Below are 25266 nucleotides of genomic sequence, written 5' to 3'. Positions count from 1 at the left end.
GCAAGATCTTCAGATGGATCCCCACTGAAACCAGGAAGACCGTCACCCAGGCACTCGTTACCAGCCGACTGCACTACGGGAACACCCTCTACGCCGGAACCACAGCCAAACTTCAAAAAAAGACTCCAACGCATCCAGAACGCCTCCGCACGACTCATCCTGGACATCCCCCGACACAGCCACATCACCGGACACCTCAGAGACCTGCACTGGCTCCCCGTCAGCAAGAGAATCACGTTCAGACTCCTCACCCACGCACACAAGGCTCTTCACGACCTGGGCTCCCAAGTACCTCAACGACCGCATGACCTTCTACATGCCCACCCGCCAGCTACGATCGACCAGCCATGCACTCGCCACCGTACCACGCATGCGCAGAGCCACCGCCGGAAGATCCTTCTCCTACCTGGCAGCCAAGACTTGGAACTCCCTCCCCACCCACCTTCGGCGAACCCAAGACCATCTCTCCTTCAGGAAGCAGCTCAAGACCTGGCTGTTCGAGCAGTAATATTCCCCTCTCCCCCAGCGCCTTGAGGCCCTCCCGGGTGAGTAGCGCGCTTTACAAATGCCGTGATTGATTGATTGATTGAGTGGGCCAGCAGGCACCAGTTTTAAAGGCATTGCAAAGTTCCTTGTATCATCAGCAGTTGTAGGGCAACAATAAAGACGTTGAGAACTTCCGTGATTAATGTACATGCTGGAGAGAGATGGAAGTTTGGTCTAGTGTCAGTTTTAACTGATCTAAGGTAGCAGAGATGGTTAATATGCCTGCTGCAAACATGTACCATGCATTTTAAAAGCCAGCATTTTATGTGCATAGCGTTATTTTTTCCCAGTCTCATTATCGTGATACTGCTACAAAGAAATTTGAGTTTAAAACATTTGTAGAGCGCGCGTACACCTGGCGGTTTCATGGCGCTATGACGTACTGAGCCCGTGAGGGCAGGAAGGTCGGGGAAGGAAGGGGGGATGGGACAGTTATTGTGATAAGAGGAAGGTTTTAAGCGCCTTTCGGAAATGCGAATAGTGAGTGGAAGATCTAAGATGGGTGGGGAGAGAGTTCCAGGCCGGGGCAAGTGTGGAGAATTTCGAGCCCCCCCACTTTTTACACCTGAAGCGGGGAACTGTCAACAGGTGTTGGGAGGATGAACGAAGTTCCCTGATAGGGGCGTAGGCTTTGATTTCTGCAGAGATGGAGCCAGGGGCAGCGCCGGCCCGGGCCTGGAAGGTGATACATCCCATCTTGAACTGGGCTCGTTCTCGAATAGGGAGCCAGTGCAGGGATTTGAGGAGTGGCGTGACATGGTGGGATTTGGCCAGGTTGTAGACCAGGCGGGCAGCCTGGTTTTGGACCAGCTGTAGTCGCATACTGTAGGCGGGCATGCAACAGTATTGGGCGATGCCATAGTCTAGGCGGGAGATTACCATCGTCAGGACAATGAGCTTAAGGGCAGAGAAGGAAAAGAATCGAGAGACTTTACAGATGGTGCGGAGAGAAAGAAAGGAAGAGGACACCACTGAACTGACCTGGGAATGTAGAGTGAGTTGGTCATTCAATTTTATCCCCAGTTCTCACCGAGGAGGAAGGAGAAGGGGGGGCGGGACCTAGGGAAGGGGGCCAGAAGAGAGGAGTCCAGGGATTGGAGCAACGACCTGTCAGAACCAGCTCAGTTTTATCAGGATTTCGCTTCAGGTGGTTGTGATTCATCCAGTCCCGGATGAAGATCATGACAGACTGGAACTTCGTCATGGACTCAGGGGATGGGGACAAAGTAAAAATAAGCTGCAGGTCGTCCGCGTAGTTATAGACTGTCACCTCCATTTGCTGGAGGGCAAAAATGAGAGGGGCAATGTACAAATTAAATAAGAGGGGGGGAGGGAGGAGCCCTGGGGAACCCCGCAAGGTACTTTCCGGAAGTCCGCCGAGAAGTCGCCCAGGCGCACAGCCTGGGTGCGGTCTCTTAGGAAGAGGACAGCCGAGCCTCCAATCCCCTCCGCCCTGACACGAGAAAGTAGGATAGAATAATCAACAGTGTCCAAAGCGGCGGAGAGGTCGAGGAGGACCAAGGCCTGGGGGTGGTTGGTGTCCATGCCCTCTCTGAGGTTGTCAAGGACCGATAGCAGCACGGATTCCGTGGAGTGTGCGGGCGGAACCCAGCCTGACGTGGGGCTAAAGCTCCGTTCTGGTTTGGTTTGGTTAGAAACAAATTCTTATTATTAAAGTCCGCTCTAACCACTGCGTTTCCTTCTGAATCCTGAGTTTGTGCTTCTACAGACCATGCACTCTTTAAAAATGCATACCAGTGTGGATGACGTGAATCCAACAACTTTTAGTCCCCCCTGCCTTATGTAACATTTTCTATACACTGATTTACACACGCATGATTCATGGTCTCTGTATGTGTGTGATGTAAAGTGCTCTGAAACCAGACACTGGTATGAGGTGCTATAAAACAAAAGAAATACATGTGAGAAGGGCTAAGGAGAGATGAAAGGCACTGTAGAAGGGCGATAGTGAGGGAATTACTGAAGAGCCCCAACAAAGAAAGTTGTATCCTCGTGCATAGTAAGGCCATCATTTGCTATGCTGTAATAGCGAATATAATTCAATATATAAAGACAAATGTGATGTAGATTTCACAATTTTTTCCCCAATAGTTCTTGGGGGAGTGCCCCCTGAGGCCCCCTTTGTAGTGGCCATGCGCACTCACTGCACTTGAAATGCACTGTACAAGGGATGGTCTGATAACATTTGCCAGGGCAGCTTTGAGTTCCCAGTCCAGACCTAGCAGGAGCCTCGTACCGCAAAATGAGACCAAACATTAAAAAGAAATTCGTTGAGATGCAGCACCAACAATCCCATGAAAAATGTTAGATTTACGCAAACTTTTTCAATATAAAATAATAAAAGATTTAGTAATTCAAGTATTTGTTTGGTGTGCACTTGTTTGAATATTTTTTTGCAAATTACTGCTTTAATGTATGAAATTTATAATCTGGGAAATTGCTTGGGGGTCCCCAACTTCCAGTAGTGACTCAATCGGGGTCATCAGCAGTCAAAAGGTAGGGACCAACTACCCTAGAATGCATTTACTGCCGATGTGATGTGCCCTGACTAGATCCCAAGTACCCATTTTAAGTGATGGAGTCTCTTTTCATTCATCTTCTGCTTGGTGCGATTCATGTGGTTCCATAAGGAATATGCTACTTACCAGCATGCATCTGTTCTTGGCAAGTAGGGCTGCTGACATCCATATCTGTGCATAGATCGCCGCCTAGTGTTGGGACCGGATGATTGCACATTGTTGTCCTGGAAGAGTCTTCGAAGTATCACGAGATAGGTGGCTCCTCCCCTGGACTACAGTGCGCATGGGAATCCTCTCAATACTCGGATTGTTTTTCGCCATTGTGGCAGAGATGGAGTGTGGTACAGAAAGATGTCCATGCAAGAAAGTAAGAGTAAGAATGAATGCTGCGACAGGCACCGGGGAGGAGGGTGGGCGATATGAATGTCAGCAGCCCTACATGCCAAGAACAGATGCATACTGGTAAGTAGCATAATCTGTTCGAGGCATGTGGGCTGCTGAATTCATACCTGTGCATAGAATGTATAGCAGTTTCTACCCCTAGCGGTGGCTACCTGTGCCAGCTGCAGCAGTCTGAAATAGAGTTTTTAGAACAGCCTGTCCTACAGCAGCTTGCTGTTTGGAATGTACATCAACACAATAGTGTTTTGTGACAGTATGTATGGTGGTCCATGTGGCTGCTTTACATAATTCCTCTAGAGGAATGTTTCCCAGGAAAGCCATGGATGCCCCTAGTTTGCGTGTGGAATGCGCTCTTGGGGGAACTGTTAAAGTGCGTTTTGCTTTAAGGAAACATATCTGAATGCCCTTAACTATCCATCTGGCTAACCCAGATTTTGAAATGGGGTTGCCTTTGTGTTGTGGTGAAAAGGCAACAAACAACTGATTAGTTTTCCTAAAATCCTTAGTTCTATCAATGTAGTATAGAAGAGCTCTTTTGACATCTAGTGTGTGTAGAGCCCTTTCAGGTACTGACTGGATTTGGAAAGAACACTGGCCGTTCTATTGTTTGGGTTATATGAAAATGGGATACCACTTTTGGCATAAATTTAGGATTTGTTCTAAGAACTACCCTATTTGCATGTATTTGGATGAAAGGCTCTTGAATAGTTAGGGCTTGAAGCTCACTAACTCTTCTAAGCAAAGTAATCACTACAAGAAAAGCTACCTTCCATGTTAGGAACTGTAATTCACATGAATGCAACGGTTCAAATGGTGGTCTCATTAGTCTGGTTAAAGCGACGTTTAGGTTCCAGACAGGTGAAGGTGGGTGTTTTGGGGGGATTATTCGTTTGAGTCCCTCCATGAATGGTTTAATTGCAGGCACTGTAAACAGCGAAAGATGCTGCAGGTTTTGAAGATAAGCTGCAATGGCAGCCAAGTGTATTCTTATAGAGGAATAAGTTAGATTGCAACGATGTAGGTGCAAAAGGTAGCAAATGATATTTTGCGTTGAAGCATCTAGTGGGTTTATGTCATTGTTATTACAGTAAATGACAAAACGCTTCCCCTTAGCTGCGTAACAAGCTCTTGTGGTAGGTTTTCTTGCCTCCTTGATAATGTTCATACAGTCTGGAGGTAAGTTTAGGTACCCAAACTAAGATTTCAGGAGCCAGATTGCAAGGTTCAGTTGTTGTGGATCTGGGTGCTGTATTTCTCAATGGCTCTGAGTGAGAAGAGTGGGTGTTAGCCGTAGTCTTTGATGAGGCACCACGGAAAGTTCTAGAAAAGTTGTGTACCATGGTTGCCTTGCCCATGTTAGAGCAACCAGGATTAGTGTCAATGAGTGTTGGCGTAGTTTGCGTGCCACTAGCGGTATTAACGGTGCTGGGGGAAAGCGTACGCAAATTTACCTGACCAGTTCATCCATATCGCATTGCCCTGCGGCTGCGGATGTGGAAACCTGGCAGCAAAGTACTGTGATTTTGCATTTTATTTTGTGACGAACAGGTCTATCTCTGGTTAACTGCACTGTTGGAAGTACGGTTGTAGCACTGTGGGATGAATCTCCCACTCGTGCATCTGTTGGCTGTGTCTGCTGAGCAGATCCGCTATTTGGTTGTCCTTGCCTGGGAGGTATTCCGCCATGAGAAAAATGTTTCTTTGAATGGCCCACTTCCACATGCTTTGGGCTAGATGTGAGCTGTGGAGAGTGTGTTCCTCCCTGTTTCTGTATGTAGTACATTGCTGTCATGTTGTCCGTCCGGATCAACACAGTTTTGTTGCATAAATGTACTTTGAACGCTTTCATTGAGAAGAAAATTGCTATCATCTCCAACAAGTTAATGTGCATTTTCTTTTGTTGTGTCGTCCATAGGCCCTGCACTGTGTACTGAAGGACATGGGCTCCCCATCCTGTCAGGGATGCGTCTGTTGTCAACACTATCTGTGGTACAGGCTCCTGGAACAGTCGTCCCTTGCAAAGGTTTTGTGGATTCCACCAATGCAGAGAGTTGTATGCACGACTGGTCACCAACACTAGGTCTTTTAGTTGTCCTTGAGCCTGGTTCCACTGCTGTGCTAAGCACTGTTGTAGCGGACACATGTGCAGTCTTGCGTGAGGGACTATGAAGATGCACAAAGCCATCATGCCTATGAGTTGCATAAACACTCGGGCAAAGAGCGAGTGTTGGAGCTTGAACTTTTGGATGAGCAGTTGCATACTGTTTATCCTTGCAGTGTTTGGGTATGCTTTTGCCTCCAGAGTATTTGTTGCGCCCAGGTACTGCTGTACATGGGACGGCTGGAGATGAGATTTTGGGTAGTTCAACGTGAAGCCTAGACTGTGCAGGAGGTGAATGGTCTTTGACATGTGGCTAGCACATTGCTGGTCTGACTTTGCTTGTATTAGCCAGTCGTCGAGGTACGGATAGACGTGAATATGTTGTCTTCTTAAATGTGCAGCTACTGTCGCTAGGCATTTTGTTAACACCCCTGGGGCTGTTACACCAAATGGAAGGACTTTGAATTGGTAATGTTGATTTTGTATTGTGAACCGTAGATACTTCCTGTGAGCAGGATGTATTGGTATATGGAAGTATGCATCTTTGAGGTCTAACGTTGCGAGGAAGTCTCCTTGTTGCAACAGTGGTAAGACTTGTTGTAGAGTCAGCATATGGAAATTCTCTGATAAAATGTATTGATTTAGGGGCCCGAGGTCCAATATGGGTCTGAGAGACCCGTCCTTTTTGGGGATGAGGAAGTATAGTGAGTATACCCCTGTACCCTGATGTTCTAATGGTACTAGTTCTATGGCCCCTTTTTGCAGCATGCTGATGACTTCTTGCTGCAATAAGTTTAGGTGTTCTGTAGACATAGGACAGTGTCTTGGTGGTGTGGAGGTTAGCTCTAGGCAATAGCCATCCTGGATAATTTGCCTTACCCACTTGTCTGTAGTGATGTTTGCCAGACTGGTAGGAACTGCTGTAATCGTCCCCCGACTGGTGTTGTATGGTCTGGGGGTAGCGCTAAGAAGTCACCGTTTTGTGTTGGTAGAGGATCTGGTGGTATTATTCCCTCATCCTCTGCCTTTGTTGTTATTGATGCGGTATCCACCTCTATTGTTTTTATTGTAGGTGGTTTGCGTATTTGCTTTGTAGACTGAGGTTTGCTGTGATGAGCTACCTCTTGCAGCACCTCTGTAATTGGAGCGACGAAAGGAGCCTCTATGCTGTTGGGATTGTAAGGCTCCCATAGACTTAGCTGTTTCAGTGTCCTTTTTCATTTTGTCTAGGATTGTATCTACAGCTGGACCAAACAAATAGTCAGGATTTACTGGCTGATTTAATAAAGTAGACTGGACTTCGTTTTTGAAACCTGAGGTGCGAAGCCAAGCATGTCTCCTGAGCATAACACTGGTGTTAATGGATCTGGCCGCTTTGTCTGCCACGTCTAGGGCACATTTAATGGATGCGTTAGTTATTAGCTTTCCCTCCTGTACTAGGTCTTCAGCCTGTTCCTTGTAAGGTTCAGGTAAATGTTGGAGAAGTGTCTCTAGGGTGTCATAATGTGCCCTGTCGTACCTAGCTAACAGGGCTTGTGTATTAGATATTCGCCATATATTAGCTGCTTGAGCAGCTACCCTCTTTCCTGAGGCCTCCAAGATCTTGGATTCTTTGTCAGGAGGTGGAGCTTCTCCAGTGGTTTGTGAGTTTGCACGTTTACGTGCATTGGATACCACTAAGGAATCCAAATGCAGTTGTCCCTTAATATAGGTCGGGTCTACTGGTGCTGGCCTGTACTTCCTCTCTATTCTGGGGTTAATGACCCGTGCCCTAGTTGTTTCTTTAAATAGGTCACCTGCATGTTTAAGTACCCCTTTTAACATTGGTAGTGTTTTGACAGATCTTTCTGATGTGGCAATTGTCAAAGAGGAAATCCTCCTCAATGGGGTCTGCATGCATCTCTACATTGTGATGGAGGGCTGCCCTATCTATAAGTGCATTAAAAGCAGCTGTATACTCTGTAGGAGAAGCCTTAGCAGGGTATGCAGGTGCATCTGGAATGGGCTGAGAATCACCAGGATGTACTGGGTCTGCCTATGGTTGAGCTTGACTGTCTTGGTCAGGGTCTACGGTGTAATTGTATTCCTCATTATCCTCATAATCCTCATAATCCACCTCTTCATCAGAGTGTGTGGGTGTATATGAGTAGGTGTGTGGTATAGTTTGTTTTATAGGCTCAAATAAAATAGGTGAGGTTGCACAGTCCCTTTTCTTTTTGAGTGGGACAAGTCTCTTTTTCAGTTTCTGGTCTCATTTTTCTTTTGTAGAGAGTGACTTTGCCAGAATTAGGGTCAATGTAAAGTTGACTGTTCTTCTGTTGAGGGGTCTTGATATAAGATCTCCTGCTCAGTAGTTCTTGTTTGTTTTGCCAATGTCTTTGGTTTAGTTTGTTTCGTCTCGATTCCGGTTTTTGGGTCGACTGCCTTAGTTTTAGAGGAAATAGGTAGACCAAATTTGATCGGTCCAAGAGTTTTCGGTGTTTCAACAGTCTTTTTAGGTTTTGCCAGCTTCTTTGGAGCCGATGTTTTTATAGTTTCGACATTTTTTGTTGAGTCGATAGCCCTTATGACTTTGTAGCATCTTCGGAACCGGTGTTTTTGGACCGATGCTTTGCTGTCTCGGGTCTATGCTCTTCTTCGGGTCGATTTTCTTCGGCTCGATATGTTTGTTGCACATCCATTGGTTTGTCGACTTTCTGCTTCGGTTCGACAACCTTTTTCGGATCCAATCCCTTTTTTGTGTTGTCCACTGTCGACGCCGATTTCTTCGGTTCGACGGCCTATTGTTTTGGAGTGGATGTAGGTGCGCCGGCTTTTGGCTCGACTACCCTTGTGTTTGACTCCGATTGATCGACATAGTTGGGTCCGAAGACCGTATTGTCGACGATTTTCTTTGGGATCGATTCCGATGGATCGACGTAGTTATTTCCGAAGACTGTGATGTCTATTACTTTTGGTTTAGTTTTTGGTTCCATCACTTTTGGTTTCGATATCAACAACTTTGTGTTACGTTGATTCGATGGCTCTTTTGTAATATTCTTAGCCGAGCTGTATCGCAGGGCTATAGAATGTGTTTCGAGATCTTGGCTAAGGCCTTCTGGCGATGCCTCGACCCGAGCCTGTGGAACCACAGAAGTGTATGTTTGGGCCGTTGTACTCACGGTTGGCCCCGTTTCATCACTGGAGTAGTCTTCAACGGCCCGATCCCTTGTTCGTCGTCTCCTACCTCGACTACGTCTTCGTCGACATAGTAGTTGGAGTCATGGTCTGAATCTTGATCCGACTGTTGATCTGAATCTTCGGCCTCGATGAGATCTTGTTCATCGGCGAAGATATTTTCGGGCTCTGGCGCTGGTTTCGGCATGATTTGCCTTGCGGCCCGTCGAACCCGAAGTGTCTTTTTGGATTGAAATTGTGCACAGGCTAGGCAGTCTGTTTCATTATGTTCTGGAGATAAACACTTGTTACATACAGGGTGTTTATGTGTGGGTATTTAGAATTACAAAGAGGGCATCTTTTGAATGGACTTCGTTCCCTGGACGACCGATCTTCTTGGCGTCGAGAAAGCCTGCGGCCCGATGCTACGTTCTGAGTTGAATAAACTGTAGATAAAGCAGAACCAAATCCGACGACGTCCTAAGGCCTTTTAGAAAAGTTTTTTTCGATTCCGAACTTCGAGTAAAGGAAAGTACATACAAACCCAATGGCGAGGAAAAACAATCTGAGGATGGAGAGGATGCCCATGCGCACTGTAGTCCAGGGGAGGAGCCACCAATCTCGTGATACTTCGAAGACTCTTCCAGGACAACAATGTGCAATCATCCGGACCAAACACTAGGCGGCGATCTATGCACAGATGAATTCAGCAGCCCACATGCCTCGAACATATATCTACAAACCTTTACACTAACCGTCACATGGATTTTGTGGCCCTGAGGTGCTGTAGTGAGAGGACGGGACCCAAGTGGCCCATAGGAAAGGGCAAGCCTGTGACACTTCGGATAACAAAAAAAGTAGGTCAGTCTACAGTCCTTTAATGTCACTGGCCTCTTTAATAGACGGTCAACAAACGTGTCATTCTCTGCAACTTCCGGGAACAGCTTTGTGAAATAATTAACTGAGGACATGCACGAACTCAGTAGAAGAACAAGTTGGTGAATATTTAGGACAGGGCTGATACACTAGCAAAGAAATGAGAACATTTTCCTACCCGCAATCTCTGTTTGTAACAGTTTGTACTCCAAATAGAAAAATTGACTGTCATAGTAAAACCGCAATAAAACTTAAGTGGATACTAAACCTTTGACAAAATAAGGTCTCCAAGCCACCGCACGCAGTCCACGTAGTTCCTGTGTATGTCGCGTGTGGAAAAGTCAGGAAAGTGAATCTTTTGAGAAATAAATGGCCTGTAAAAAAAATGTATGCAAGTTCTTCAGTTACGATTACCAATTCCTCTGACAATTCAATATGTTCCATATAGCAAAGATTACAAATGCAATTCGACTCCATCATACCAAGTGACGAGCTACATATGCTTGTGGGAAAATAATAGATGTGCCTCATTCAACACATCTTTTCAAAAGAATGCCATGTTACATTTGTCGGTACTGGAGCGAAACCAGATCACTTGAAAGGGTTCATCAGGATTTATGTGCTCCTTCCCGTGGATATGCCTTTTTTTTTAAAAACACAAGTGACAGTAATCTCGTCTTGTGGATTGACAAGCTCAAAGTAAATGCTTACCATCTTTCATATGAAATCTTACAATTGCAATCCAGAATTTCAATAATTTATTTTGTTTTGATTTTAGGTATAGCACATATTGTCCAGTTTGAGTAAGCGACAAGAGCCTGCTTTCTAGAAAAACGTAAAAAGCATCCTGTAGAGATGCATGAGCTGAGTGCACGTGCTGTAGAAATGTTGAACGTGGAAGCTATTTGAATGTGATGATGTAATAAATGTTGACGGCTGTGTGCAGAGGGAAGTTAACTGCAGATGGAAGAGAATGGAGCTATAGCCGGAACTATGAGGCCGTGACCTAAGGGTATGACATGAATCAGAATTAGCCTCCTGCCGAGGGGCTCCTGACTTATGCCAAATCCATTCCCTCCAATGAGAACATTTCAAAAGAGACATGCACTGCGATGGTATGCATGGACCAGCTTTAAAGATGGTGATGGGGCCAGTAAGGAAAAGTAATTATAATCAGGATGGAGGCATGTGGAATTCCAGACATCTTATTTTTAGAAACTGAGAACTGCTTTAGTCTAAATTTGGACAACTTTTAGCTGCCAAAAATCAAAATTAGCCAGTGGTAAGGAAACATCCGTTAAAGCTTCAAATGATGTGGACTAATTGTTCCCTACAGTTAATACTCAACACATTGTTTAAGCTTTGGAGCCATTCTTAAGATTGGGATCTCTTCTAAAATCTTTTCTGTGGGTCCTCAGAGTGTATGGCTGTGACTACAACTGCATCTTGTTTTTTGCTGTATCCTTGCTGTGGTGGTCTGCCAATTCAATATGTGACTGGATGCAGATCCCACATTAGTCCATTGGTTGATTATACAACAAGTTTTCAAGAAGGCAGTGACAAAAGGCAGAATTAATTATAATACAATCACCCAAAACAGAAATTTGACACCTTATCAATGCTTTAGATAATTCACAAGCACCAAATAAGTCTTAAAGGCCAATTATGCATCGCCCTTTTTGCAAATATTGTATTTGCTTACTTTCTGACAGCATTTGAATAGACACAATAAACAAAAGATATCCTGCAGTCGACAATTAACAAGACAAAAAAAGAGACCGTGTAAATCCATGTACTGATAGGCCAAAAATACGCAAAATCTGTGCGGATTCCCATCACTCACCGAGCCCGGTGACATGTTTCATCATCTGCGTCTCCTTTTTAGGGCTACAACTCCATCCTAATGATGGAGGATGTTTTTTTAAGGTATGGTATCTTACAGATGTGAACGAGTATAGTAAACAGGTATGGGAAATTAGTGCAGTGCAAAAAATATGTGATGTGAATTTAAAATTGAAGCAAAATCAGGCTGTGATTTTATTCTTGTCTGACCCTGAACAAATATTAAAAACAGTGCAGGGACGGATTTCAACAAATAATCATCCTTTAACAAGAATAGGTCGACATGTTTCAGCACCTACAGGTAAAGAAATAACCTAGAGATACAAAACCAGGCAGCCAGAATGTGCCTGACCCTCCGAAAAAAACAAGTAAAACCAGCAATGAAAGTATTCCACTGGCTTCTGTTGGAGACAAGAATCAAGTTCATAGTTCTATGGTTTGCACAAAAAATTGTCTTGGGTTAGAAAAGTTTCAGAAACTGCCATCCCATTATGAATCATTTAGGATCTGGTTTCAGCAGCAGAGCATCAGTCAGCTAGTTCTCAGGAAGTTGAAACCGTAGCACTGGAAGCCCAGCCGAAGATGAAAATAAAAAATAAAAAAACTCAACATTAGGCTGACATTTTACAGGTTGATTTCTCGACTCCAATCTAAAGGTTTGGAAAATCGAAAAATTGTGATATTTAATTATTAAATAGGTTTCTCTTTATTGTGCTTTAATTTTCCATACTAATTTTGTAAACAGGATTGTCATTAATGTTTAATTACTAACATTATTTAGCTTTATTGGCAAAACTGTTAGAGGCACTAAAGTCAGTTTACCCAACAACATGAGTTCTTAATCTGGCTGCAACATCTAGGTTTAGGTAATTATTTGTTTTTTCAGGGGAAATTAAGAATGGTACTACTTCGTATTGGACTACAGATGTACTAACAGTTATGTTCCTTTTCTCTGTAATTGATGCAGGTGTGAAGATATGCTCTTTAGAAGCTAATAGACCTAGTGTTGCTGTGGAAAAGTAGGATCTGCTTTTATGGTCACCCTCACTTTTTGCTGGTGTCGTCATGTTTTCCTGACTAGTCTGACAGGGATCCTGCTAATCAGGACCACAGTCTCTCTGCTTCTTCCTTAAAATGTCAGGTCTGCATACCGTGTTCATCAGAGTATAATCCATGTTTTTGTCAGCTTTACTTATTGCATGCAGAACCGGGCCGTGCTTGCCCTAGAAGCACCATAAGTAATATAATGCTGTGGGGAGCGCGTTTCGCGCTCCAGTCGCACTGCATGAATGGATACTGGATCCTTAAACTTTTTCGCAACATTTGACTTTGTTTTTCAAATTCTTCTTCTTGACTAATCCACAATTTCACAAGTTTCCTCTTGTCTTTTCAAGCCATTTATAGAAAATCCACAGGTATCGTAAAATGCATTTTATTCAGCTTCACATAATCACGTGTTCCCTAGATCGGAGGTCACTACACTTAAAACCTACAACTCGCCCCTAAGGCAGGCCTTTCAATCCTGAAGGCAGGGTGCTGGGACCGAAGTGTGAGGGCACCCCTTCGGAGTCCATTCTCCTGGGTTGTAAGTGCAACAGCTATCACGACATCTAGATTAGCCATGCATTATTATGCGATGGCCATCTCTAAACTGGCTGTAATGAACCCAGTCATGTTTGGTCTCAAACATGTTGGAATCATACCCCAACACCACATAAGGGGGGGGGGGGGGGGGTTGGATTCCATGGACTGTAAAGCTCATACGGAAGGTCCTAGTGCTCCTGGAAACCAGTCTTCCAGAACTGGACAGCAAGCTAAGGCTGCTGCTGTCCGGACACGTTTCTGCCCTCCTACGGAAGAGCCAAGCTCGAGCAGGGGAATGTAGAATAGGTAACCTGTGTGAGAAAGTGCCCTCTTTCTGCATGGTTGCCCCCACTTTTTGCTCTACTGCTAATGTACTTTGAGTGTGCCCTGTTCTCCTGCCAATCAGGTTCCCAGGGCCTATGTTCTTTTCCTAAAACGGAAAAGAAAGACCAAACCAAATTGGCACTCTCCAGCCACAGGTCAGTCCCTGGTAAATGGTACCCAGGGCCCTGTGACCCTGTACACTCATACACTGCCTTTGCAGGCTGCGTTTTTTGGTTCAGAACAGTGAAGAGTCGACATGGCACACATCCCCTTGTGCCATACCTACAACCCACTGCCCTGGCATAGATCAGTCACCCCTCTAGCTGGGTGCACTATACCAGTGGCCAGGGTACAGGTGCATGAGTCCTGTACCCCTACAGTGTCTATGTCAATTCTTAGACATTGTAAGTAAAGTGCTGCCATTAAGAGTATATGGTACTGGGAGTTTGTCATTACCAACTCCACAATACCATATTAGCTGTACTGAATACTGAGAAGTTTGGTACCAAACTTCTCAGCACATTAAACCCTCACATATGCTAGTGTGGGATTTGAAGAAAAATGCACACAGAGGGCATCTTAGAGATTCCCCCTGAAAATCGACATACCACTAGTGTCCAGGCGGAGTGGCTGCTTTCAGCTGCCACCTCGAGACATGTTTCTGGACCCTTGGGGTCGAGAGCCTGCTGCACTTGTGGGCCTGAAACCATGCACATCCTGGGACGAGTTGCCAAGCCTCCTTCCCCAGGATGGGCAGGGTCCACAAAGGGAAAGATTCAAATGCTTGCTGCCCTTGTGAGCTTCCCCAGGCCTGTTGCTGCTTTCAGAAACCGCCCCCCCACCAGTTCTGACCCCCACTTTGGGAGGGAGAACTAGCAGGAAAAACAAGGGAGGAAGGGAGCTGTGCCCACCTTTGCAAACTTCAGCCCTCAAGAGGGATAGGCGAGGTGAAGCACAACTCGGTCCCCGCCATCTTGCAGATTGGGACCCAGCCAACCAGAGTGAGGCATATGCCCCCCTCCCACTTGAGGGTGGCATAATAGGGGGTGTACACACCCCAAGGAAGGGACCCAATGGTCCAAACCTTTTAACTTACCCGTAACCCTCCTAAATCTAGTATATAGGGTCACCCCGAACCTTGCCTCAGACAAGAAACCACAAGAAGAAAAGAAGAGGGAGTGAACAGCCGTACCGAAGCTAAGAGGGGGACACCCACTGACTTGGCCCCAGCCCTACCGGCATGTCCCCACCTCGAACCTGCAGAAGCAAAACTCTGGTGTGTCTTGCAGCCAGCAACCTCAAAACCACTAGGACCTGCCCTGCCTTACAAAGAAAAGACTGTCTCCTGTGAACACCGGATTTGTTCACCAACAGACTTTGGCGAAATCCGCAAGTCTGCACCACTCTGCACCAGACGCCCACAGCCCAAGTTAGAGTGACCCAACACCACAAGGAGGTCTCACCGGCGATCCTGACCCAAGATCCGGTGATCCCTGACCTACCTCAAGCAGACACCTGCAGCCTCAATCCGGAAGGTCCCCCCAACCGCGACCAGGAGCTGGTAAGAAGATCCGACCCTAAAGACACCCCTGCACCCAACGCCCCATGGCCTTGGGTGGCCCAACCGACGGTGTCTAGCCAACCCCCAGCACCCCAACTTACCTCACCAAGTTGTGGTCGCACCCAAAAGACCTTCGTCCCAGAGACTGCAGTGTGTTTGCAAATCAGAGACTCCCCTTTGAAAGTAGCAAGGCAGCCAACAACAAACCAACACCCTGCCACCCTAGTGCTACTGAGCGTGTACTGTTGGTGTCATCTTGAACCCCCATTTGCCCTAAGCTTATGTCCAGGAGCTTTGCTCCCACAACCTTGTGGCCTGCTTGTGAGCAGCCACCAACAGGAGGCCCCCTATCCCCCATTGGATAGAATTGGCCTCAGCACTCTGCACCCGGCCGCCCTAGTGCAGCTGAGGGTGTAACAAGAGTGCATCCTTGACTATGGGAGCCCCTCCCCCCCACTATTCCCTCCCATAGGATAACTGACTGCTTTGCTATGAAAAGTTTGTAAGTGTGGAGTTCGAAAATCTATAAAAGTCTTTAAAACTATAACCAAATAAACGCTTTTACTTACCGGTTTATACAAAATGTCTCAGTGCAGTATTCAGCTATAAAACACTGTGTAAGAAAAGTAATTGCAAAGTAATCTACTTGACATTTTATTGAAAAGCCAATACAAAGTAGATGTACAATATTTCAAAGCATTGATTACTACTGTAATCAAACCAAAGTATATATATACACAACTACAATACAATGGCAGGACTGGAGGCTTCGGATTATGCCTTACTTCCTTCACTTTATTGCCAACACAGCAGCAAGAAAAAAACCACAAACAACTACATTTCCCATGAACATAAGGGAAGGAAAAAGACATAATGGCAGTCCTTTGTCGCTCTCTGCACTCCGGCAACTCCCATCATGCTCCGCAGCTGCTCCCTCCTCTTTCTTCGCTGCTCAGCAGCAAGTGAAGTAGTGTTTTTTGCTTCTCTCTGATTTCTGGGACTGTGTGGGTAGCGTTTTGGGTTCTAAGGCAAGCGCTGACCTTTTTTCCATTTTCAGAGTCCCTGGACGATCGCTGGACACTTTTAGCGCTCCTCACGCGATCTGGCCCTAGTGCGTTGTACGGTGTGTGCTTTCCACCGGTAGGGGGAGAGTCCCGTCGTACCTTGTGTGTGCCCGTGGGACGTTTGGTGAGCGTTCAGTGTGAGCGCCTGTGCCCCTGCCCCCTGGCTTGACAGCCTGCGGGGTTGTAATTTAGGTTTTTCCCCTGTTTGAACGCCCGGGAAGGGTTTTATTGTTCTGTGTGGTGAACACCCTACGAGGTCGTAATTGGCGCCAGCGTGCTGTTGCGAGGAACGCATAGCCGGGTGGGCGCCCTGTGATCTAGAGGGCCGTAGCATTCCCTGGGCTCTGTCCCGTAAATTGTGCGCCTTGGTGCCACCCTCATTGTCTGGGCTCCCTCCCAGCTTACATTGGGCGCCCGCTAGGGCCCGACTTTATTGGCTCTACTGCTGATCCGCCTTTGCCAGAACTAGATTCGATCATGGAAGGAGATCAAGAGCAGTATACGGAGGGTGACCCCCCCTCAGCTACGTACCGTGGGACGACTATTTCTATCAGGCCGTAGATGACTCCATTTATCGGGCGGTGGACCAGGCCATGGTGCCCTTGGAGCAACGTCTCACGGCGTGCCTGGATGAAGCCTATTCTAAGTTGGTGGCTCTGATTCCCGCTCCGGGCCCAGTCCCACATCCGTCTTCTCCCACTCCTCCCCCACTCACCCCCCCTCTCCCACTCCTCCCCCACTCACACCCCCCTCCCCCACTCACCCACCCCCCCCCAAGAAGCCCTGCACAGAGGGGGTCGACGCAGAAGCTTTCGCCCGCGTCAGCGCTCAAAGAGTCCCAACCCGACCCCAAGCACGCGGAGGTTCCTCACCCCCGACCCCACGCACTATGTCCTAAGTTCCTAGGGACGATGATGACTCGCCGGATACGGATGAGGAGGCTTGCTCATAGAGGTCCTGGCTCCCGTCACAGTCCGCTTCCTCGGAGGGACCTTCGGATATGTTGGACCCAGACAACATCGTCCATCCTCGGTCCTCGGACTGGGTCCCGGGTGACAAGGTGGCCAAATACGTGGCCGGTCGCTTGCACAAGCCTGTGGAGAAAGACGCGCGCAACTGCCTGCGAGCGGAATGCCCGAGGCATACCCTGGAGGGCAAGGTGGCTTTGATGCCGGACATCGATCCGAAAATGGCGACGTTCCTAGCGAAGTTCGTGCGAGATCCCCGCAAGGGTATCGACAGATCCTGGCGCACTTGCCAGGACAAGTTGCTGGATGCGGTGGGCCCTCTGACTAAAATACTGGACATGGCAGAGGAGGCAAAGGTCACAGGCGACCAGATTTCCCCGGAGGTCCTGTCCAGCTGGGCCCAACGGGCCATCGTCTTCCTGGGGAATGCGAATTGTGCTCTCTCAACGGAGAGGAGGAGGTCCCTGCTCATCAAGATCGACCCTAAGTTGGGTGACCTTGCTTCGTCAGAGGCTGGACCTGTGGCTCAAGGGGGTCTGTTCGGGGACCATTTCATTAGGGAGCTCGGAAAATTCGTCATAACCTTCACCTCGTTGGACCGGGCGCAGACCAATATTAAGAAAGTGTTTGCACCTCAGGTTTTTGAGGGGGCCGGGCGTGGCAGGGGCCGCCCGTTCGGCCGCGGCAACCCCTCTGATCGGGGTCAAGGCTCCGGCCGCGGGCGCGCCCAACACAATACCCGGTTTAACAACTTCTACCCCACCCGGGGCCAACAGTTTCGAGGCCGTGGAGGAGGCCAGAGGAGACAGCAACAGAGTGTTGGTAGAGGTGAGTGTAAAGCCTTCAGCAAGTTTGCGGGTTGGGGGCGCTTGGCGCAGTTTCTCCCCACATGGGCATCCCTGACCAGCGCCGCTTGGGTGCTGCAGACGGTCCAGGGCTTCCAGTTGGAGTGTCATGGCCGTCCTCATCAGCCTCAGCCTCCCCGTCCCATTGTCTATTCGCAGCGAGACGCAGAGTTAGTGCGCGATGAGGTGTCCGCCCTCCTCCAAAAAGGGGCGATTTGTTGCACGCGAGAGCACCCAGGGTTTTTTTTTCAGCAATCTGTTTTTGGTCGACAAGGTCGATGGGGGCCGTCGCCCAGTCATCAACTTGAAGGAATTCAACGAATGGCTGGTCTACCGCCATTTCAAGATGGAGGGAATCCACCTTCTGAGGGACGTTTTGCGACCATCAGATTGGGTGGTCAGGCTCGACTTGAAAGACGCCTATTTGACGGTGCCCGTTTTTCCTCCTCACCGTCATTTCCTTCAGTTCGCATGGGCAGGTCAGGTTTACGAGTTCACCACGCTACCTTTCGGGCTCTCCTCGGCGCCGTGGTGCTTCACAAAAGTGTTGCACCCGGTCGTCGAGGCCTTGCGAGCTCGGGTTATTCGGATGATCGTTTACCTGGACGACATGCTCTTCATGGACCAGTGTCCAGAGCACCTTTCGTCCCAGCTTCAGATGTCGGTCAACCTTCTCCAGACTCTGGGTTTCGTTATCAACGAGAAGAAGTCGCTTCTGGTTCCCACCCAGTGCGCCACCTTCTTGGGGTTCACTGTCAATTCAGTGGACGCCAAACTGAGCCTTCCTGCTCAGAAGATGGCGAGGATCAGGCACGAGTTGCGTCAGACGCTGGCAAGGTCTCACACCTTGTTGCGCCATTTGGCGCGGGTGGTGGGTCTCCTCTCATCGTCGATTCAAGCCATCTTCCCAGGTCCCCTTCATTATCGGGCTACGCAACGCCTGAAGGCGTATCACCTCCGGAGGGGGGTGAACTACTCGCAAATTAATCCATTGTCGGAGGAAGTGCGGGACGAGATGCGGTGGTGGCTTACGCACATGGAGGCCTGAAATGGCCGTGCGATCTTGGGCTCCGCTCCGGACATCGTAATAGAGTCAGACGCCAGTCGCTCTGGCTGGGGTGCCAGGTGTGGAGATTTTTCCACAGGGGAAGCCTGGTTGGCACTCGAGCAGTCGTTGCATAGCAACTGTTTGGAGTTACTAGCAGGCTCTTTTGCGGTCCAGTGCTGGACGAAGGACAGAGTTCAGTCTTGTGTCCTACTTCGGATGGAAAACATATCGGCGGTCCGTTATATCAACCACCTGGGAGGCACCAGGTCCAAAGTCCTAGCAGGCCTTGCCAAAGATTTTTGGAACTTTTGCCTGGACCGTCAGGTATCGGTCACAGCAGAATACTTGCCGGGTCGACAGAACGAAGTGGCCGATTGGCACTCCCGGCACCTGCTAGACGCCAGTGTGTGGAAGTTGGATCCTCTGGTGTTCTCTTGGCTGGCAGACAGGTGGGGCCCTTTTTCGGTGGACCTGTTCGCATCGCGACTGGACTACCAGCTTCCAAGGTACTTCAGTTGGCGACCGGACCCTCTGGCAGAGGCGACGGATGCTTTCCTTCAGGATTGGTCAAAGGAGCAAGGGTATGCGTTTCCCCGCTTTCAATGATAACGAGTGTATCAGCGTTGCTCTGCCGTCGGTTGGCGGAGGAGGTTCTGATCACCCCTTGGTGGAGGTCTCAAGTGTGGTTTCCGGTTCTTCTGGAACTTTCCTGGGATTCTTCAATCCTACTCCCCCACTATCCACATGTTCTGCTCAGTCCGGAGGGGATTCCCCACAGGTTAGTACAGGAGGGGTCTCTGCGTCTGATGGCTTGGCGGATCTCCGGCGTCGCTGGACACTCCCGGGCCTTTCGGGAACAGTAGAAGACTTACTCTCCAAAGCATGGGCAAATAGAACGACCAGGAGATACCGGTCTGCTTGGCATCGATGGCGCCGCTGGTGTATGCGACGGGGTCTTGATCCCGTGGAGGCAGATGTAGTGCAAGTGTTGAACTTCTTGGCGGGATTAGCGGAGGTCGGCTTGGCCTACCGGTCAGTGAATACTTTCCGTTCAGCTATCTCGGCCGTTCATGACCTGGTTAAGGGTTCCCCAATTGGAGAACATCCCTTGGTGTGTCGGCTTTTGAGAGGAATTCGCCTCTCGTTACCTCCGGAGCCACGTTATTCCGTCCTCTGGGACGTAAACAGGGTTCTGAACCTGTTTTTATCCTGGCAGCCGAATAGTTTTTTGTCTCGTAAAGAACTCACGGCTAAACTGGCTATGCTGCTGTGTTTGGTGTCTTGCAGGCGAGTCTCGGATGTGCAAGCATTAGACATCACGGCTAGAGTTTTCTCCCCTGACGGGGTGTCTTTTACTGTCAGCAGGCGGACCAAATCCCGTTCGAGAGTGATCTCGTACCCGGCCTTTCAGGACTCCCCTAAACTGTGTGGTGCAGTGCCTCTGTGCTTATGAGAGCTTGAATGAAAATACTCGTCCTCTGGGCGAGAGACAATTACTTATTGCCCTACGTAAACCGTACAAGGCAGTTTCTTCCCCGACTATCGCCAGGTGGGTGCGTTGGGTGATGCAGGAGGCGGGGATTGATACCAAACAGTTTGGTGCCCATTCAGCGAGAGGGGCGATGGCCTCTAAAGCGTTTGCCCTTGGGGCTCGATTGGAGGATCTGATGAGGGCGGCCGATTTGTCCTCAGATTCCACTTTCAAGAGGTTTTATTTTAAGACAGTTTTGGATGTTGCCCGGTTGGTGGTCGACAAGCTTTGAACTGGCATAATCCGAAGCCTCCGGTCCTGCCATAGAATGAGAATTTGCCTATCCTTGGTGCTGGTAAGTTCCAATTCTATTAAGGACTCAGAGGCGAGGATTATCCCCCCCCAGTGACTTCAGGGAAGTGGACCCTCCCCGTACAGAATGTAAGTAATGCATTTTAAAGTTAAATTCCGTTATACTGCTTGTACCTGCAAATCTCTTAGCATGTATTTTACACTTGTTAGTGGCTGCTCGATGTCTGACACCGCGTATTTTGCAGGGAATGACGGTAATAAACAAGATTCGTGAGTTGGATGGAGCATGAGCTTCGCGCGAAGAAAGAGGGAGCAGCTGCGGAGCATGATGGGAGTTGCCGGAGAGCGACAAAGGACTGCCATTATGTCTTTTTCTTTCCCTTATGTTCATGGGAAATGTAGTTTGTGGGTTTTTTCTTGCTGCTGTGTTGGCAATAAAGCGAAGGAAGTAAGGCATAATCCTCGCCTCCGAGTCCTTAATAGAATTGGAACTTACCAGCACCAAGGCTAGGCAAATTCTCATTCCAAACTGTATTACAACTGCAAAGTATAAATCACTTACCTGTGCCAGGCTTGCTTGGTTCTAGGAAATAAAGTAATGAATATGCTACTTACCAGTATGCATCTGTTCTTGGCATGTAGGGCTGCTGACATTCATATCTTTGCATAGATCGCCGCCTAGTGTTGGGTCCGGATGATTGCACCTTGTTGTCCAGGAAGAGTCTTCGAAGTATCACTCCCTTGAACTATAGTGCGCATGGGCATCCTCTCCATCTTCAGATTGTTTTTCGCCATTGTGGCAGAGATTGAGTATAGTACAGTAAGAAATGTCCATGCAAAAGAGAGAATGCATAGCTGTAACAGGCACCGGGGAGGAGGGTGGGCGATATGAATGTCAGCAGCCCTACATGCCAAGAAAAGATGCACACTGGTAAGTAGCATATTCCGTCAAGGCATGTGGACTGCTGAATTCATATCTGTGCATAGACTGTACAGCCGTATCTCCTCTAGTGGTGGTCACCTGTGCCAGCTGCAGCAGTTTGAAAAAGAGTTAAGAATAGCCTGTCCTACAGCAGCTTGCTGTTTGGAATGTACATCTACACAATGTTTTGTGAAAATTGTGTATGGTAGACCATGTGGCTGCTCTACAGATATTTCCTAGGAAAGCCATGGATGCCCCCATTTTGCGCGTGGAGTGCGCTCTTGGGGGGACTGTTAAAGTGCGTTTAGCTTTTTGATAGCATATTTGAATGCATTTAACTATCCATCTGGCTATTCCTAAATTTGATATGGGATTTCCTTTATGTTTGGTGGAAAAGCAACAAACATCTGTTTTGTTTTTCTGAATGCCTTTGTCCTGTCAACATAATATAGCAGAGCTCTTTTGACATCTAGGGTGTGTAGAGCTCTTTCAGCTACTGACTGTGGATTTTGGAAGAACACTGGCAGTTCTATAGATTGGTTGATGTGGAAATTGGATATGACTTTTGGCATAAACTTAGGGTTTGTTCTAAGTACTACCCTGTTTGCGTGTATTTGCATAAAGGGTTCTTGAATAGTTAGTGCTTGTAGCTCGCTAACTCTTCTAAGTGAGGCAATAGCAATAAGGAAAGCCACCTTCCATGTGAGAAATTGTAGTTCACATGAATGTAGGGGTTCAAAAGGAGGCCCCATAAGTCTGGTGAGTACAACATTTAGATTCCAGGCTGGTGAAGGTGGGCTTTTTGGAGGAATTACTTTTTTGAGGTCCTCCATGAACGCTTTTATTGCTGGTACTCTAAACAGTGAAAGGTGTTGTCTGTTTTGGAGGTATGCTGTAGTCTTATAGAAGAATAAGCTAAGTTGCACCTTTGAAGGTGCAATAGGTAGCATAGGATGCTCTGTATAGAAGCATCTAATGGATTGATTTGGTTATTGTTACAGTAAATAACAAATCTCTTCCATTTCGCTGCATAACATGCCCTAGTAGTTGGCCTTCTTGCCTCCTTAATGATGTTTATGCAGTCTGAAGGCAAGTTACGGTATCCAAACTCTAAGACTTCAGGAGCCAGATCGCCAAGTTCAACTGATTGGGATCTGGGTGTTTGATTTCTCCATGGCTCCGAGTCAGAAGACTGGGTGTGAGTTTTAGTCTTTGATGACACTACTGAGAGTACCATGGCTGCCTTGCCCATGTTGGAGCAACTAGGATCATTGTGACTGACTGTTGCCGGAGTTTGCGTGCCACTAGTGGAATTAGTGGAGCTGGGGGAAAAGCGTACGCAAATCTGCCTGACCAGTTCATCCATATCGCATTGCCCTGTGACAATAGATGTGGGAACCTGGCGGCAAAGTACTGGCATTTTGAGTTCTCTTTTGTGGCAAACAGGTCTATTTCTGGGTGCTCCCATTTTTGAAAGAATGGTTGGAGTACTTGAGGGTGAATTTCCCATTCGTGTAGTTGCTGGCTGTGTCTGCTGAGTAGATCCGCTATTTGATTGTCCTTCCCTGGGAGGTGTTCTGCCAGGAGAAAAATGTTTTTGGGAATTGCCCACTTCCACATGCTTTGCGCTAAGTGAGACAGGTGTAGAGAGTGCGTTCCTCCCGGTTTCTGTATGTAGTACATGGCTGTTATGTTGTCCGTCCTGATCAACACAGCCTTGTTGTACAGGTGTTTCTGGAATGCTTTTAGAGCTAGAAATATTGCTAGCAACTCCAAATGGTTGATATGCAATTTTTTCTGCTTGGTTGTCCAAAGCCCTTGCACTGTGTATTGGAGTACGTGGGCTCTCCAACCTATCAGTGATGCGTCCGCAGTGATCACTATTTGTGGAACCTACTCTTGGAACAGTCGTCCTTTGGAAAGGTTTTGTGGGTTCCACCACTGCAGAGATTTGTATGCACGACTGTTTACCAACACTAGATCCTTTAATAGTCCTTGAGCTTGGTTTCACTGTTTTGCTAGGCATTCCTGCAGTGGGCGCATGTGAAGTCGGGCATGAGGGACAATGAAAATGCAGTAGGCCATCATGCCTATGAGCTGCATGAACACTCGAGCTGACGGAGTTGTGGTTGGAATTTGCGAATGAGCATTTGCATACTGGCTATCCTCGCTGCATTCGGATATGCCTTTGCCAGCGAGGTGTTTATAGTAGCTCCCAGGTATTGCTGTATGTGGGATGGCTGTAGGTTGGATTTTAGGTAGTTTATGGAAAAGCCTAAGCTGTGTAGCAGCTGAATTGTTCGAGACATATGGCTTTTGCACTGTTCGTACGATTTTGCTTGTATCAGCCAATCGTCCAGGTATGGATAAACGTGAATGTGTTGTCTCCTTAGATGTGCAGCTACTGTCGCTAGACATTTTGTGGACACTCACGGAGCTGTGGTCACCCCAAAGGGGAGAACGTTGAAGGGGAGAACTTTGAATTGATAGTGCTGGTTTTGGATAGTGAACCTAAGATACTTCCTGTGAGAAGGATGTATAGGTATGTGCAAGTATGCATCCTTGAGGTCTAAAGTTGCTAGGAAGTCTCCTTGCCTTAGCAACGGGAGGACTTGCTGTAGAGTGATCATGTGGAAGTGCTCCGAAAGTATATACTGGTTTAGGCGTCTGAGGTCCAGTATTGGTCTGAGGGACCCGCCCTTTTTGGGAATGAGGAAGTATAGTGAGTACACTCCTGTTCCTTGGTGCTGGAAAGGGACTGGCTCTATGGCCCCCTTTTCCAGCATACTTTTTACCTCTTGTTGTAACAGAGCGATGTGTTCCGTGGACATTGGACGGTGTCTGGGTGGTATGTTGGGTGGAGTAGAAGTCCGTTCTAGACAGTAGCCATACTGGATAATTTGTCTTTCCCACCTGTCTGTGGTAATGTTGTTCCAGACAGGTAGGAACTGTTGTATTCTTCCTCCGACCGGTGTTATGTGGTCTGGAGGTAGTGTACTGAAGTCACTGTTTTGTAGCAGTGGAGGCTCTGTTATTGCCTCCACGTCCTCTCCCCTTATTGCTACTTCCTCTGTACCCACCTTGATTGGGACATTTATTGAAGGTGGACTGGGTATTGGCTTTGTATGTGGAGGCACCGTGTGACGTGTTGCCTCGTGCAGCTCCTCTGTATGATAAGCGCCGAAAGGAGCGTCTATGCTGTTGGAACTGCAGCGCACCCATTGATTTTGCAGTCTGTCTTTTTTCATCTTATCCAGAATATTATCTACTGCTGGTCCAAAGAGGAAGTCCGGATTGACCGACTGGTTTAGAATAGTAGATTGCACCTCGCTTTTAAAGCCTGAGATGCGTAGCCATGCGTGTCGTCTTAGCAAGACACTAGTGTTAACGGATCTTGCTGCGGTATCTGCTGTGTCTAACGCACATTTAATAGAAGCATTTGTGATTAGCTTCCCCTCCTGAATAAGATCATCAGCTTGTTCTTTGAATGGCTCAGGTAGATGTTGCAGTATGCTTTCTAGTCTATCGTAGTGTGCCCTATCGTAGCGAGCTAATAGAGCCTGCGTGTTAGCTATTCTCCATGAATTGGCTGCCTGTGCAGCCACTCTTTTCCCTGAGGCGTCAAGGATTTTTGATTCTTTATCGGGAGGTGGTCTGAGAGTTAGCCCTCTTTCTTGCATTAGCTACAACTAGTGAATTAAGTG

General features: G+C 47.7%; 1 protein-coding gene across 2 annotated transcripts in view; it reads right to left on the bottom strand.

Moving 5' to 3' along the window:
- EED (embryonic ectoderm development) overlaps nt 1-25266 on the bottom strand; it is a 119938-nt gene that overhangs the window by 35444 nt on the left and 59228 nt on the right. For both annotated transcript variants that reach the window (XM_086933972.1, XM_086933973.1), the window contains exon 10: nt 9890-9995. In XM_086933972.1, the coding sequence (XP_086790098.1) occupies nt 9890-9995 (106 nt within the window). The remainder of the gene's footprint in view (nt 1-9889; nt 9996-25266) is intronic.

This window comes from Lissotriton vulgaris, chromosome 8 (assembly GCF_964263255.1).
Source record: "Lissotriton vulgaris chromosome 8, aLisVul1.2, whole genome shotgun sequence".
Classification (NCBI taxonomy): domain Eukaryota; kingdom Metazoa; phylum Chordata; class Amphibia; order Caudata; family Salamandridae; genus Lissotriton; species Lissotriton vulgaris.
The sequence above is the reverse complement of the archived record's forward strand: the minus strand, read 5'-3'. Positions and strand labels throughout refer to the sequence as shown.